Source organism: Stegodyphus dumicola, chromosome 2 (genome assembly GCF_044657685.1).
Source record: "Stegodyphus dumicola isolate Sdum_Otavi_A_Nest chromosome 2, ASM4465768v1".
Lineage (NCBI taxonomy): Eukaryota > Metazoa > Arthropoda > Arachnida > Araneae > Eresidae > Stegodyphus > Stegodyphus dumicola.
The window spans coordinates 151,585,034-151,599,380 of record NC_140769.1 but is presented as its reverse complement, the minus strand read 5'-3'; the positions used below and the strand labels follow the sequence as shown (position 1 = coordinate 151,599,380).

The 14,347-nt window shown below is 30.7% G+C and overlaps 1 protein-coding gene across 2 annotated transcripts in view; it reads left to right on the top strand.

Annotated features, from left to right (window-relative positions):
- Positions 1-14,347, top strand: part of LOC118204607 (zinc finger CCCH domain-containing protein 10-like) — a 43,134-nt gene that overhangs the window by 13,405 nt on the left and 15,382 nt on the right. The window contains exon 2 of one of the 2 annotated variants that reach the window (XM_085811270.1): positions 6,917-7,726. In XM_085811270.1, coding sequence (XP_085667396.1) covers positions 6,984-7,726 — 743 coding nt within the window. In that variant the 5' untranslated portion in view covers positions 6,917-6,983. Of the gene's footprint in view, positions 1-6,916; positions 7,768-14,347 lie in introns of both variants that reach the window. The other variant, XM_085811269.1, reaches the window with a different exon arrangement.

Genomic DNA, 14,347 nt, shown 5'->3' with positions numbered 1-14,347 from the left:
ATTATAAGCTGAATAAAATAAAAACATCTGTCCTGAAGATAAGGATAGTGCTGAAAGATCAACTTCCAGTTCATTGCGTGCCACGACGTCTCCCCCCCTGGCAGAGCAGCGTGAAATTGATAAACAGATTTCGGAATGGTTAGAGAAACAAAGGATATGCCTTTATCCATTTTTTGCAGGAATTCCACTTTTTGTTTGATGGACTTCGAAACATGCTTTCGCTTTGTAGATCCTTTGGCAGCTGCAGAATCGGAAATTCTTTTTGACATAATTGAAAGTTCAAGCTTAGTTTTATAAAATTGCTCTAACAGTCTGCAAAAAATAATAAGCCGGATCCAATTAGAAGATTAAGGAACAACGCAATCTGCAACATTAACTGAATTAGATAATTTTAGCTTAGCTTTTACCGTCCGTTATACATTACATGCGCATGCGTAAACTTATTATGTGCATGCGCACTTGCATATTAGCAGCCGTAAAGGTCTTACGTGCATGCGTCAACGCGATGCATGCACAGAAAGTTTGTAGCTTTGAGGTTCGGATTAGAGATCATTCCGGATTATGGATGTCCGAATTAACGACTTTTGACTGTACTTAGTTTCAGACTATGGCTACTAAATAAATCTTCATTTCAACACCAGTAATGTACTTTTCCCTTTTCGTTCCAAATCGTACAGAAACTTCAAATTAATCCTACTACATTCAGCCATTGTACAGTCTAAACAATGAAACAAGCAATGTACTTCCTAAGAAACACACACCACAAAAGCCCTTGCAAAACATCCCATGATTCAAAATTTCCCAGAATAATGCAAACAATTATGTCATAATAGGGTTTCTATAACATTCAACTACTCAGGTTACCATAAATGATTCAACAACTTGGCGATAAACGAAACAACAACTTGGCGATAAATGAAACAACAACTTCGCGATAATACAAGAGTTAAAGTCAACTTTAACGAAGTAGATGTATTCTTAAGCATACCTGCAAAAAATTAGTTTTTATTCAAATAAGATATATGTGTATTCACATATTGGCACATTTTGAAATTTGGCATATTTGTTATAAGCGATAATAGCACCAAATGTGGTTTACGCATTATTAGGTTACGTGCGTGAGTAACACAAAATGTATTAGTCTATATAATGAATCATTGCTGATGAACTCTTTATTAATGATAAAAGTATCTATGCAAATTCATATAGGGAAAAAATTTTCAAATAGGAGACAAATATGAAACTTGCATAACTTAATGCTTTTGATTTATGCATCATACATTGGATGTTAGATAAATTTCAGCATCCATCAAATTTTACTTATTTTAAGGCATCAAATTTTGATCAAAAGTCACTAGTGATTGCTTTAAAGAAGTTGTTGCTGAGATTTCATTTGTTTAATGAGTGAAGTTCATGAAATAATTTGAAAGGATATTTTGCTTATTATTGTCGGTGTGTAGCTGTAATTATTCCTCTGTGAGACTAAGAAACTTGTTTAAATGACTGCCATTTTTTCGATGAGGCATACTTCAGCCTCTTGCATCAAGAAACAGACAATTCTAGTACTTAAAACAGCCTGCTGTTTCTCCTGTTTTATAATGCTTTCAGGGGGCATTACTGGTTACATAATTTGCATACGTATGCTGTGACATTTTGCGTGTCCTGATGAGGTTTATATTCTGTGTAGTTTCAAGCCCATTGGATTCTTCTTGGGGTGTTGTATTTTTGAATGGTTAGAATTAGAAGTGTATGTATGTATTCATCTGCACAGTTTTGCTTCAAATATTTAACTTTTTTTAATGAAGCATTCATAAAGTTACCAATGTCTAGTATTGAACCTGACTTACATTTGTGAATTCATGTGTTCGACTATATCTTGAATTAAAAAGAGTCCTGAGATTTTAAATGAATAACTACAAAGTTAGGAAAAAAGGCTATAAAAACCTGAATTATGTTTTTCTAGGATGCACTTATTTCTGGTCAAAATCAAGTAACTTTTGGATCACAATGAGTAATTATATTAATTCACCTTTGCTTTACCTGCATCTTTGCAATAGATCTGCTGCAGTTTTTGTATTCAATATGGTTTTATATATTCTAAATGTATATTTTGAACATAATGTTGATTAGGATTAATTTTCTTTTTATTCTTTTCTTACTAACTGTAGTTTGTAATGCAGTGCTGTATAATTTAAAATCATCTTTTTTAACATTAAATTTTTCATAAAATAACCTGAATTTTCTTTTCTAAGTATGGTAATATGGCATTTGTAATAAAAATCTAACTGTATGTAAAATTATATGTGATCTAATATTAAGTAAAATCAAATTTCATTTTTGAACTTCAAAAAAAATCTTTTGTACTGTTAAAACACAAAAACTTTTGTAAAGTGTTTGTGACAGGTATTCTTCTTATAACTCTTAGTATCTAAATTGATATGATATTTGGCATTGTAATTTATTGCCCATTGCTTCATAATTAGGAGAGTACGATGAATGCCTGCTCATAAGTAATCATCAAGATGTTCACCTGTAATTTTTTATACTTTGATTTTATGACATTCATTGTTGACTACAGTGATTCGCACAAGTACGTACAAGTACTCGTATGTTGAACCAAAAAACCATGTTGTCTTTATGATGCTATTTTCAAAAATAGAAATTTGTTTCTGTCAACAATAATCTGGGTTTGTACAGTCCTTAAAAGTCTGTAGGTTTTTTGGAAATGATTTTTGGTCCTTAAAAGTCCTTAATTTGGGCCCAAATTGGCAAAAGTCTTTAATTTTACTTGTCTGATATTTCTGTCAGTTTTTTGCAGCTGTCATCTTGAGTGGGAATTAACATTTTGGAGGAATAGTTTTTTGTTCATTGCCAAATATGTATTTGATGGGTTATTATTTGAATTTCGTTCCTACTTCTTAATAAGGCAACAAGGCCTTTCCTCTATTGAATACAATTTGAAATATTTTTTTTTTCGAATGTTTATAAAATATTGGGTACTCTTCTGTTATTGGGACATGATTCAGAAATGTACATATGTATGTATGTGTGGGCATATATGTCTGCATACACACACACATACATATGAATATATGAACACATAATACATGTATGACTGTACACTGTGCAAAAACAAAAATGGGACAGTTCTATATCTCCCGTTCTACTGGGCCGATTGACGAAATTCAAATTGCATTTTTTCATGTCTCGAAAGTGCAACATAGGATATATATTGTATTTATAAATAGCACTGTCCTAACATGGGCATTTTGACAAAAAATCGGACTTTTTCTGAAATAGCATACCGATTTATTTACATATTTTGATTCTATGACTCAAATTATGCCTAAATATTAAATTTTGTAAAATTTGGTGTGAAATTTATGGAAAAATGTAAAATTTTATCTTGACAGATTTTTTTCAGTTTGCGCCAAGAATAATTAACTTGGCGAACTTCTTAATATATGGCAACCAAATTTTCCTTTCCCTTTTTATATTGTGCATGAGCGGAAAAAAAATCACATCGTTCCTACTGTGAAATAATTTTCTTTATATTATATGTTTAATTATAATTGCTATTATTTTAAATATATATATTTTTTTCTTTTTTGAATTTCATTTTAATTTTTTAAGTTGCATGGTTTCTTTCAAGTAACGGTTTTAAAAATTTCTATTTACTAATTTGAACTGCATAGTTTAAATAAAAGGTGCATCATTTTTTTTTTTTTTTTTAGACAATTCGATTTAAATGAAGTTAAAGTAAAGTAACAGACGATAACACGGCAAATGTAAAAATTTACTCTTACAAATGCTTAAAAAAAAAAAAGGTGGAAAGAAAAAATTAAAAAAAAAAAGGTTAAAAATTTGAACAATATCGTGTATAATTTTAACAAAAATAGCTTTTCATATAGTATTAATAAATATTTGTTATGCATTATTGAGGGAAAAAATTCCATATAAGTAATTTTCCGTAAAAATTTATTTGAAATTTAAGATTAAAAATAGCTGTAGTAATTCACTTTAACAAAATCCATAACCACATTTGGCACTATAATTGCTAAAAAAAAAAAAAAAGATGCCAAATTTCAAAACGTTCCAATATGTAAATTCATGTATATCTTAAAAAATTTTGAATAAAAAATCTGTAATTTTTTGCAGGTATGCTTAAAAATATATCTACTTTAATATGATGGTACAAATTGTATATAATTCAAATTTTTTTTCAAAAAATAACAAAAATTATTTAAAAATAAATCGTAAAAAAATGGGTGAATTTTATTTGGAATGAACCTAAATTCCGAAGTGTGAAAGGAAGAACTAAAAACGTTTAATAAAAAAGAGATATTAATAAATATATACCAAATTCAATTAACATTGAGAAGCTAAAATTTTGAGAGCTAATTTCTTTAAAATCTATTCGTGCGATTTTTACAAAACATGGCAATTTGGCATAATTTGAGCCGCAGAATCGAAATATATAAAAAAATTGCCATGTTATTTCAGAAAAAGTGCGATTTTGTGTCAAAATACCTATATTAAAATAATGCTATATATAAATCTAATTACCATTCTTATAATAACTGCTAACTGAACACTGTCTGATATATCTGTAGACATGTCAAATTGTAGTGAGAACCTGTCACATATGTATAAGTCATTCCTTAGCTGAGTTTGAATGTTATTTGGAATGGCATGCATTCATGTGAAGGTGTTTGTTATCTGACAGCAGCAAGTCTTAAATTGCTAATAATAATGTCGTATTTATCAGAAAATTCTCAAAGAATTAACTGGCACTGTTAAAAATGCTTCTTTCTAACAGTTCACTATCCTAGAAAAGCCTTTTCTTCTTTGTGAGCATCTAAGAAATTTTGAAAGGAGCAATAGTGATACTTTTATATTTTCCCACAGGCTTAGTGAAAACTGTCTGTTGGGCAGACAAGTTTGATTTTTAGCTTTTATATTCTCCTTTACTTGCTTCTTAAGTTAATAGGTAATATTAAAATAGTCTGAAAGTGACTTTCAACATTATGTTTTTCGACACTACATGGCTACTGGCTCACAGCAAGCAGACATGTTTATCTGTAAAATTGACAAACGTCAGTCAGTCAGTCAGTCAGTCTTAAAATTATAGGTTCTTTGGTTTTTGTTGTATTACTGTACATTTGTGGACTGGGTTACTGTATATTTGTGCAAACTTTATTCTTCACTATAAATTATGTTGTATCTTCACTCTAAATTATGTTAACATTGTAATTGTTAACATAAGTTCTGCATAACAACTTAAATTACTGTAACATAACTTTGCTCAGGTAACAGCATTGTACTGTTATATACAGAATGTTTCAAAAAGAATGTATGTATTACAAAGTGTTATTTTGTCCAAACTATTGATCACTACGCCTCGTCTCAGCTATTGATGAAACGAATACATAGTCTAGTTTATATTAATAGGCACTAGATGCCAATTGTCTTCTGTTTTGCGTGGTAACCGTAACATGTTTAAAATGGCTACTCCGCAGCAGAAATCATTTTGTGTTCGTGAGTTTGCGAACACAGATGATGTGATTACAGTGAAAAGACATTTCAAGTTGAGGTACCAAAGTGATCCTTTGAATGGGTAGAACATTCGCAGATGGTATTGACAGTTTGTAATGTAGGAAAGAGTCCAGGATGTGTATGTAAAGGAAAGAGTCTTGGCCGCCCTCGTGTTCCCGATGAAAATGTTACATGAATTCATACTGCTTTCTAACGTAGTCCTTCAAAATTGACTTATCCTGCCAGTTATGAGTTACAACCTCATACAACAACAATTTGGCGTGTTTTGAGATATCGGTTGGTTATGAAGCTGTACAAGTTACATTTGTTCTGATGACAAATACGTAGAATTTGATAAAGAGATTATTGATGCTATTGACAATAATAACACTTTTGCACAACGAATTGTGTTCAGTGATGAAGCGACTTTTCATGTTAGTGGTCATGTAAACAAGCATAGTGTTCGAATTTGGGGCCTACAGAACTCACATGCAGCTATTGAACATGTACGAGATTCGTCCAAAATCAGCGTGTTTTGTGCGATATCCCGATCATTTGTTTACGGCCCATCATTATTTGATGGAAACATGGTTAGCGGTCAGTTACTCAATTACATGATTTAAAAAAATATTGCTTTACAAATGTTTTCTGTATAGAAATAAATTTACTCAATATTTGTGAATTTTTCTGCATTTATTTGGTGAATTATATCGTATTGTACTAGTTTATTATATTTGGATATGTATCATAGTTTTTTGTCATTTTCAAAAGATATACATCAATGTGTTTGTAACAGTTTTGTAACGATAGATCTTTATTGAAGTGTTACGAAATTTTTGAGAATTCTGAAGAAGACAGCTCTGCGTTAACCAAACGAATAGCATGTGCATTGCCTTTTCCATGCCTCTTTCAACCTAGCAGCTGAAAATGTTCAATAGAATGCTTTAGCGGCAAAGTTGATTTCATTGCTGTTGTCCTTTATTACAAAAACAGCTCATTGGGGACAAATTCTGGACCTGTGCGTAAATTTAGATTCACTGGTAGGGCTTAAACAGGAAAATAGCGCCAAGTTGCTGTGTTGATGAAGTAAAGTAACATTACATTGCATATGACAGATTAATGAAACTGAAAGCTATATGTAAAAAAATACAAACATATTAATCCTTTTTACCTTTATTTAAAAAAATATATTTATTTGACATAATTTATAAACATATATGACATCAGATACGAGTTAATGTTTGGAATGTTATGTTTAAAACACTTATCTGATGTTACGTGTTATGTATTTACTCAATTACATGATTTAAAAAAATATTGCTTTACAAATGTTTTCTGTATAGAAATAAATTTACTCAATATTTGTGAATTTTTCTTACAGGAATTAATTGCTAACGGTATTTTCTCTGAAAGGAATTGCCTCATAATTTGTTGAAATAAAGTTGTTGATGTCGACAGACAGTCTGATGCACGAAGATTCAAATTATTCTGGCTACTCAAGTATGAATGGGGATATGAAAGATAGCATTTGCCGTGATTATTTGCGTAATGTTTGCAACAGAGGCAACAGTTGTAAATTTCGACATCCTGAAGGCGATGAAGCCAAGGCTTTGGGTAAGAAAGATCTGATTTTCTGTCATGATTTCCAAAATAAAGAATGCCGAAGACTCAATTGCAGATTTATCCACTGCACCAAACAAGAAGAAGAAATCTATCGTTCGAGTGGCTATATTGCAGAACACATTATGGAGAGTGTATCACAGAAAGGAGGAGGGCAGTTGATCTCTAGCATTCCAGTTTGTAAAGATTTCCTAAAAGGAGAATGTAAGCGAGGAGGTCGTTGCAAATTCAGACATATCACAGCAGGACAGTATCACATGGAAAATAATAATATAAATACCCGAAGAGGGCAGTTTGAAAATTATGATCGTCAATTTGATGGTTTTGGTATGTGTGAACCACAACCGAAACGACAGGCATATGAAAACAACTTTTCTCCCTTTGGTGGGGGAAATGCCATGCCTGAACCACATCAGCTTTTCCCACAACATTACCGCTTATTACAAGAAGAAAATGCCAGGTTGTTGCATAAAATTGAAGAACTAAAAAAACAAGTTGTTGATCTTACAGCAACCAATCAGTTCTTACGAGAACAGAATGAACAAATGCGAGGTTTGACAAGTAAGGACTGGTATGTGTCTGCCTACCAAAATTCATACCTTGCGCCGTGAGGTATAGATCTGTAGCTTTTACATTTTTGTCATATGTCACATTAATGTTGTTATATAAATTTTAATGCTTTGATGTTAGTACAAAAGTATAGAAATTTGCTGAAATCTGGTTGAATTTAGTGTTCAACATATTTTAGTTGATGAAAAACTTTTCCATGTGCATTCTTACACATGTGTGAATTTATATTTCTGTATTTACCTGGTAATTTTTAAATCTCTCATTTTTGAATAAAACAAAGGGTCAGCGAAAAGTGCTAAACATTTACAAATGCAGTTAATGAAAATTTATTGTTTGGCTTCAAGGCTCAAAGCCAAGCTTATTTCCCCAAAATAAATTATTTGTATTTTAAAATTTATAGTAAATTTCACTTTATTAAATTAATTCTTGTGACATATTTGGAAAGTAATGCTGCAAATGTAATTTTGGTTATTAAAATTGTGCATTATGTCTTCATGGTCAGAAATGTAATTGGAAAAGAATTATCAATAATTTATCTTTGGTATGCAAAAGTAAAAACTAAATAGTTATTTTTTTTTAACTAAAAAATGTTATTACTTAATATTCTAGCAATATAAATATAAGTTTGTTATTTTCAGTATCCTTGTATAATCTATTTTAACTGAAAATGCACATTTACTGAAACAGAACTTTTATAGCATGATGCTACAAAAGTAACTAGTATGAAAACTTGCATTTTTTTTATTCTATAATTATAAATTTATTTAAATAAAATTTAAATATTTAGTGATTATTTAACAATTAAGATCATCCAAGAAAAAGAAATACAAATATCAAGAGGTTTTTGTATATCTTATCTCTCTTTTAGTGCATATACACACGCATGCATCCTTATGTAACAAGCAAAATTTATACATTTGTTGCAAGAAGCATGAAAATACTTTTCTATTACTCTGCTTTTTATTTTAATTAAAATATACTTGTCGATTCTTACCAAAAATAAAGCTCATACTTGTTGTTGGTGTACTTGCACAGTTTGGAACTTTTCACTTGACAGATAGTAAAAATATAGTCAAAAGAAAGATCTGCAAGTCTTTTAGGTATTGTCTTGCTTTAATTTACATTCTGAGTTGCACTGCTTTTTGTATCTGTTTAAGATCTCTATGTAAACAGTGTTTATTTACTAGATTTATATAAGTACTTATTTTAATCTTTATTTTCGTAACTTTCTATTTATTAGAATGATGGGTAGCTAACTAACTAAGAAAAACAAAATATTAACATTATAATTGGTGAGGATTACAGACATCAGCTGTTGTGCTGTAAAGTGTTGAGGAGAAATTTAACAGAAATTTCTTCTCATAGGCAAAAATTAGATTTTGTAAATGATATTGATAGGCCAAAAAATTATGTTTAGTGTTGTGTGATTTGGGAAAAACTATTTGTTTTCCAGACAACCCCGGGATTAGCACACAAGCTGATGCAGCACTGGGTGGCAGAATTTAGGAAAGGCAAAATTTTCAGAATTCAGAAAAGCACTGAGCAACAAAATTAAGCGATGACAAAATGCATAGAATTTAGGGGCAGCAAATTTTTTTAGAATTTAGGGAGGTGCTTGGCAGCAGAATTTAGGACCCACAAAGACTGTGCTGGCACTAGATAAGCCTAAATATATGTGGGAATTTAATTTGGAACTTGGGTAAGCCTTAAGCATGTGCGGAAAGGTACATAACTAAACTAATATAATTCAAGCTTAAATTTTTCAGTTTGCTGTAGAAGGAAGATAAAATATATCAGAGCAACATGTCTTTAATCTCAAATCTCTGAATGCATTGCCAGTAGTGTGTAGCAGATGCTAGCTTTCTCAATGACTGCTTCAGTCATCAATTAACTGATGGGTGGCAAATCTGTGGTATGGTTCTAAATCTAAAAATATTGCTACCAGTACTGAAAAAAGTGACAGAGGGGTTTTTGAGAACAAATTTTTTGTTTTGAGATTTGCACAAACATGTCTTTTCTTAAAGTATTTTTCTTTGTTTATTAAGTTTGATATTTAATTGATATATGGCCTTTGAAATTAAAGTATTTGTATTTATTCATTTGTAGAATTTCAAATCTGTCTTTTTAATTTTATCCCATTTATGTTTTCAGGTCGTGAACTGAATAATTTATGCTTGAAATTTATTGTGAGAATGTTGATAATACAGTTACTAAGTAACAGGAATTTTTATAAAAGCATTTTTTACAAGAATACTTAAATCATTTCATCTTATTTTAAGACGGAATGTGTGTGCTTCATAACATTTGGATCATTTCAGGCTGCTTCTATTACCCTATTGTTATTTACAAACTTTTGATTTCACAGGTATTTTTTCTGAGGTCCAAATAAGTGAAAAATCGCTGATGTCAAGATTAGAATAAATAATAGATATTTCAGCCTCTCAAACTTCAGGGCACATTGTGTAATTATTATATGTGTTCCTAAATAGAGGTTGGCAACAGTACATTCCTTTTTGATGGACATATGTATTTTAATTGTACTACAAGCTTCAGCTTGTTTAGAAGGGCATCAATATAGGGCCCAAACAATTCTCAGTACAAATTTCTTATTTATGAGTAGCCTCTATCTGGAATCCTTTCGTGAGTAGGAATAATATTTCCATTGCATCGGTTATCTTTTGTTCTTTGGTTCGTAATAATGCATCTAGAACCTTTATTGTGTACAGAAAAGCATCTTCAAGAGTATAATGTCTTACTTCTAATAAATCTTAATTAATCTTATGATGCTTCTAATAAATCTACAGCTATATATGTTTATGAGCATTGCAGACCTGCCTACTGTTCAATCTGCTGTTTCACTGTCTCCCTTGCCATGTGAATAGCTCTCTCTGTTTGTATGCAGTGGTTATTTTGTTATCTTTTTAACCCTCTGAGCATTACATGTTTGGCCCTGAAAATTCAAAGTTCTCTAAAATATCATGAATGAGTGGAATTTTTTTCATTATAATTCCAAAATGATCCTCTCATTTTGTACCTTGACTCCTTTTCGTGCAATATCAGGGTTCGTAGCGGTCCTTATAAGTGTTTATAAGTCCTTATATTTCAAAATAAAATATAAAGGCCCTTATAGGTGCTTACTTTTTCTTTAAAGCCCTTATTTTTTTGTTTTTAGTGCTTATTTTTTTGCTTTTAGTGCTTATTTTTTGCTTTTAGTGCTTTTTTTTTTAAATGAACGCGCAATTTTTCCCCGTACCAAAGCCGAAACTAAATAAACAACTTTTCTTCCTAATATGGAATGTCAGATGGTGAGTCATACTCCCGGAAATAGCTTTTCCCCCTTTCTTTGCATTAACATAACCTTTGGTGTGCACGGAGAGTACAGACAGGTGCCCATCGTTCTGTTGGTCAAAGAATTGCAAAAGCAGTAGAAAATTCCGGTACATTCAGCATTCTTTTCCTCCCACCCAAATACTACACATGTTTGAATTTCTATCAAGATCTTAATACTTTGCATTCTCGTTCCGCTTGGTCAGTTCATATTCGTGTTTATTATGATTGTTATGTTTATATTATATGTATGAATGTTAATAATAACATAGTTGTTGTAACTGCAGTAAACTTCCAAAAATGGTTGTGTGTTAACACAGATTAGCTTTCTAAGGAATAATATTCGGAATGGCGTAAATAAAGGGAAAGTAATCAAATAGTCAAAATAATTTCATTTTTTTGGCCAGTACATTATACAGTACGAAGTTTGGGAGTTCTCCCCTTTCTTCACAAAATCTCGAATATTGAAACTGTTACAGTTCGCTGCAAAACAAGCAACAGACCCTTTTCTTTCTTTCTTTTTCTTTTCTTTTTGTCACTTTCCAATCTGGGCTGAATAGGACTAAACGTTCTGTGGTCTACCAACCTAAGGGAAGAATGATTCTATTCCGGAAATTTAACGCAGTCTGTTGAAAATTAAAATGAAACACACCCTAGATTGGTAAGTCTCTTTCTTTTCCTTTATTTAGTTCTTTATTCTCCCAATACCGGCAGCTGTTGATTCAGATTGCGTAATATCATGTAGGGAAGAATTACGGCGCACATATTGCTATTGCGCAAACGATATTTTGTAGAGATAATTAATTTTGATGTTAGGTCCGAGATTTGTTTATGAACACTTAAAAGAGTTTTACTGTGAAAATTTAGAAAGTGTTCAGAATTTAGATTTAAATTAGTTAAATATCAATATGAGTGGAAAATAAATTTTTATTTATTATTAAGTTCCAAGCGAATAGAATAAATATGCCTTATTATTATTTATTTCCTCTATTTTGAACTGAAATTTCATCATTAAAACCTGTAATATAGTTTAGTTCTGCATAGTTTTTCTTTCTCTCGTTGTAAACTAGTTCTGTAAATTGAACTGTTATTTAAAATTTAAAAAAAGTATGTAATTGTTTTCCATGGCTGAGTAATGCTCATTCTCTCTTAATAAATACTGAATTTCTCATATTTTAAATTACAAGTCTTATTTTTCTTTTAAGGTTATGCAGTTGTGTATAACGTAATTAGACAGGTGCTTATTTTTTTTCTTAAAATGTGCTTGAAAAGTGCTTATTTTTTTAACTAAAATGTGGCTATGAACCCTAAATATTCATCCAACTTGAGGTGGAATAGATCAGGATCTGGCAGAAATTTTCATGCGTAATGAATAGGAAAACCATTCTTTGATACAGGATTTTATGTCCATAACCCTTGGAAGGTTAAACCTTTTTACATTTACCACGAATTAAAAAAACTATCTGCAGGACCTTCATTCTTCTATTGATTTCAGAAGGTTGTACATATTCTGACCGTAAAAATTTAAGTAATGCTTCATTTTTTTCCATGGTACAGATTGGCAGTTGAAATAGCCATATTGTGAAAGTTATTATGTAGGAACATATTGCTCAAAATTATAACCCTGGTTAACGTATTATTAACAAACCATTTTGTATCCTGAATAAAGATTTCCTATTTACTTTAGAATAAAATTCTTGATGTTTAGTGGCTGGCTTTGATACTTAATTTAGGGACAAAATACCACTTGTTTTAATGAACAAATAGAGGCATTTAATAAGAAATTACATAAAGTGTATTTTTTTCTTAATATCATATCGTGATCAAATAAGGCTTCTCTTTCTTTATCTCTCTCTCTTTATATATATATAATTTAATTTTTTTTTGTATTTTGCATTTTATTTCATGTAGATTACAAATTCAGGCAAATTAATTTTTAAGGCGTGATCTGTTTCAAAGTGTCCTTTAATGCTTTTAAGGCTTCTGGCATAGGCTAATGTTAGGGTTAAATAAACAGCTTTATGTAAAATGTACAAATCTGTCAGAAACTGTTATGTATCTTACCACCTTTACATAAGCATCTTTTTCGTATGTTGCCTAATATAGTGAGTGCTGGACCAAAAAAGTTTGGTTTGCCTTCTCTTTAGGGTTATATGAATTTTTAGAGTATGATTTATGCAATTGAAACTTTCTTGTATTTATTTACAGGCCTAATCATCTCATTTTATAGCCTTAAAGTGAAGTGCAGTTTCGTACATTTCCTGTTAAAAATGTCTTTGTTGAAGTAATTACCTATTTCTGTGGTACAACATTTTTATCTTCTGGGTTGATTAAACCGGAATGCCGCAGATTACTTAAGTAATGAAATGTGCATTCTCAGTTACTAAAAGAGTAAAGTTTATCTTAGTTTTTAAGAAAATTGAGCTAGAAGTAGTTTTTATGAATATTACTTATTTTATAAGCATTTGTACCTTGAGCATAATAATTAAAAGATGTTCTTAGCAGCATATATTATATGTCTTGGCTGCGGAATTATTCTTATTCGATGTTTGCATAATACTATGCAACAAACTTTTGTGTATAATCTTAAGCAGTTTATAGTGCCATATGCGGATTTAATTAGTTTTTAAGTTATGATTGAAAACCTATATATATATATTCACATTATATTTGGAGAAAATATAATTTATATACTTGCATGCAAAAATTGTTTTTAATTTGCATTCAGAAATAAATTGTTTAATACGAAATTTATTTTGCTCTTGTAGTAGAATAATTTCGACTTAATTGTTGTCTACTGAATAAAATTATGAATGGGAGTTCTTTTTAGTGCTTACATATTATGCCGTCGACCATGAAAATTGGCTATCATTGAATCATACAAGGTCATGAGATCCTGTCAAAGTTGCACCAATCGTTTCTGGGAATTTTCAAGGAACTGATGCCGCCTTATTTAATAAACAATCATTAGTTGGCCTGTTTCATTTTTTCACTTTATAAATATGCTTTTGTCAATTTCTGCTATTTTGTTATGCCCTGTGATTTTACCAAAAACTTTTTAGAATGCTATGAGTACAAACTTTCCATAAGTAACTGTTCCAATCTATTATTGTTTTGTTGGCCATACTCAGCTGACCATGTCATGGCCATTAATACATAGTTTTCTGATGGGGGATCCCTTTGAAAATAATTCATTACTTACTGTTCTATAGCGGGCAGGTCCCAAATTTTTCCCCTCCAAAATGCATGAAAAAATAAAATACAGCAGTAACAAATAATTTATATCCTTGTATCC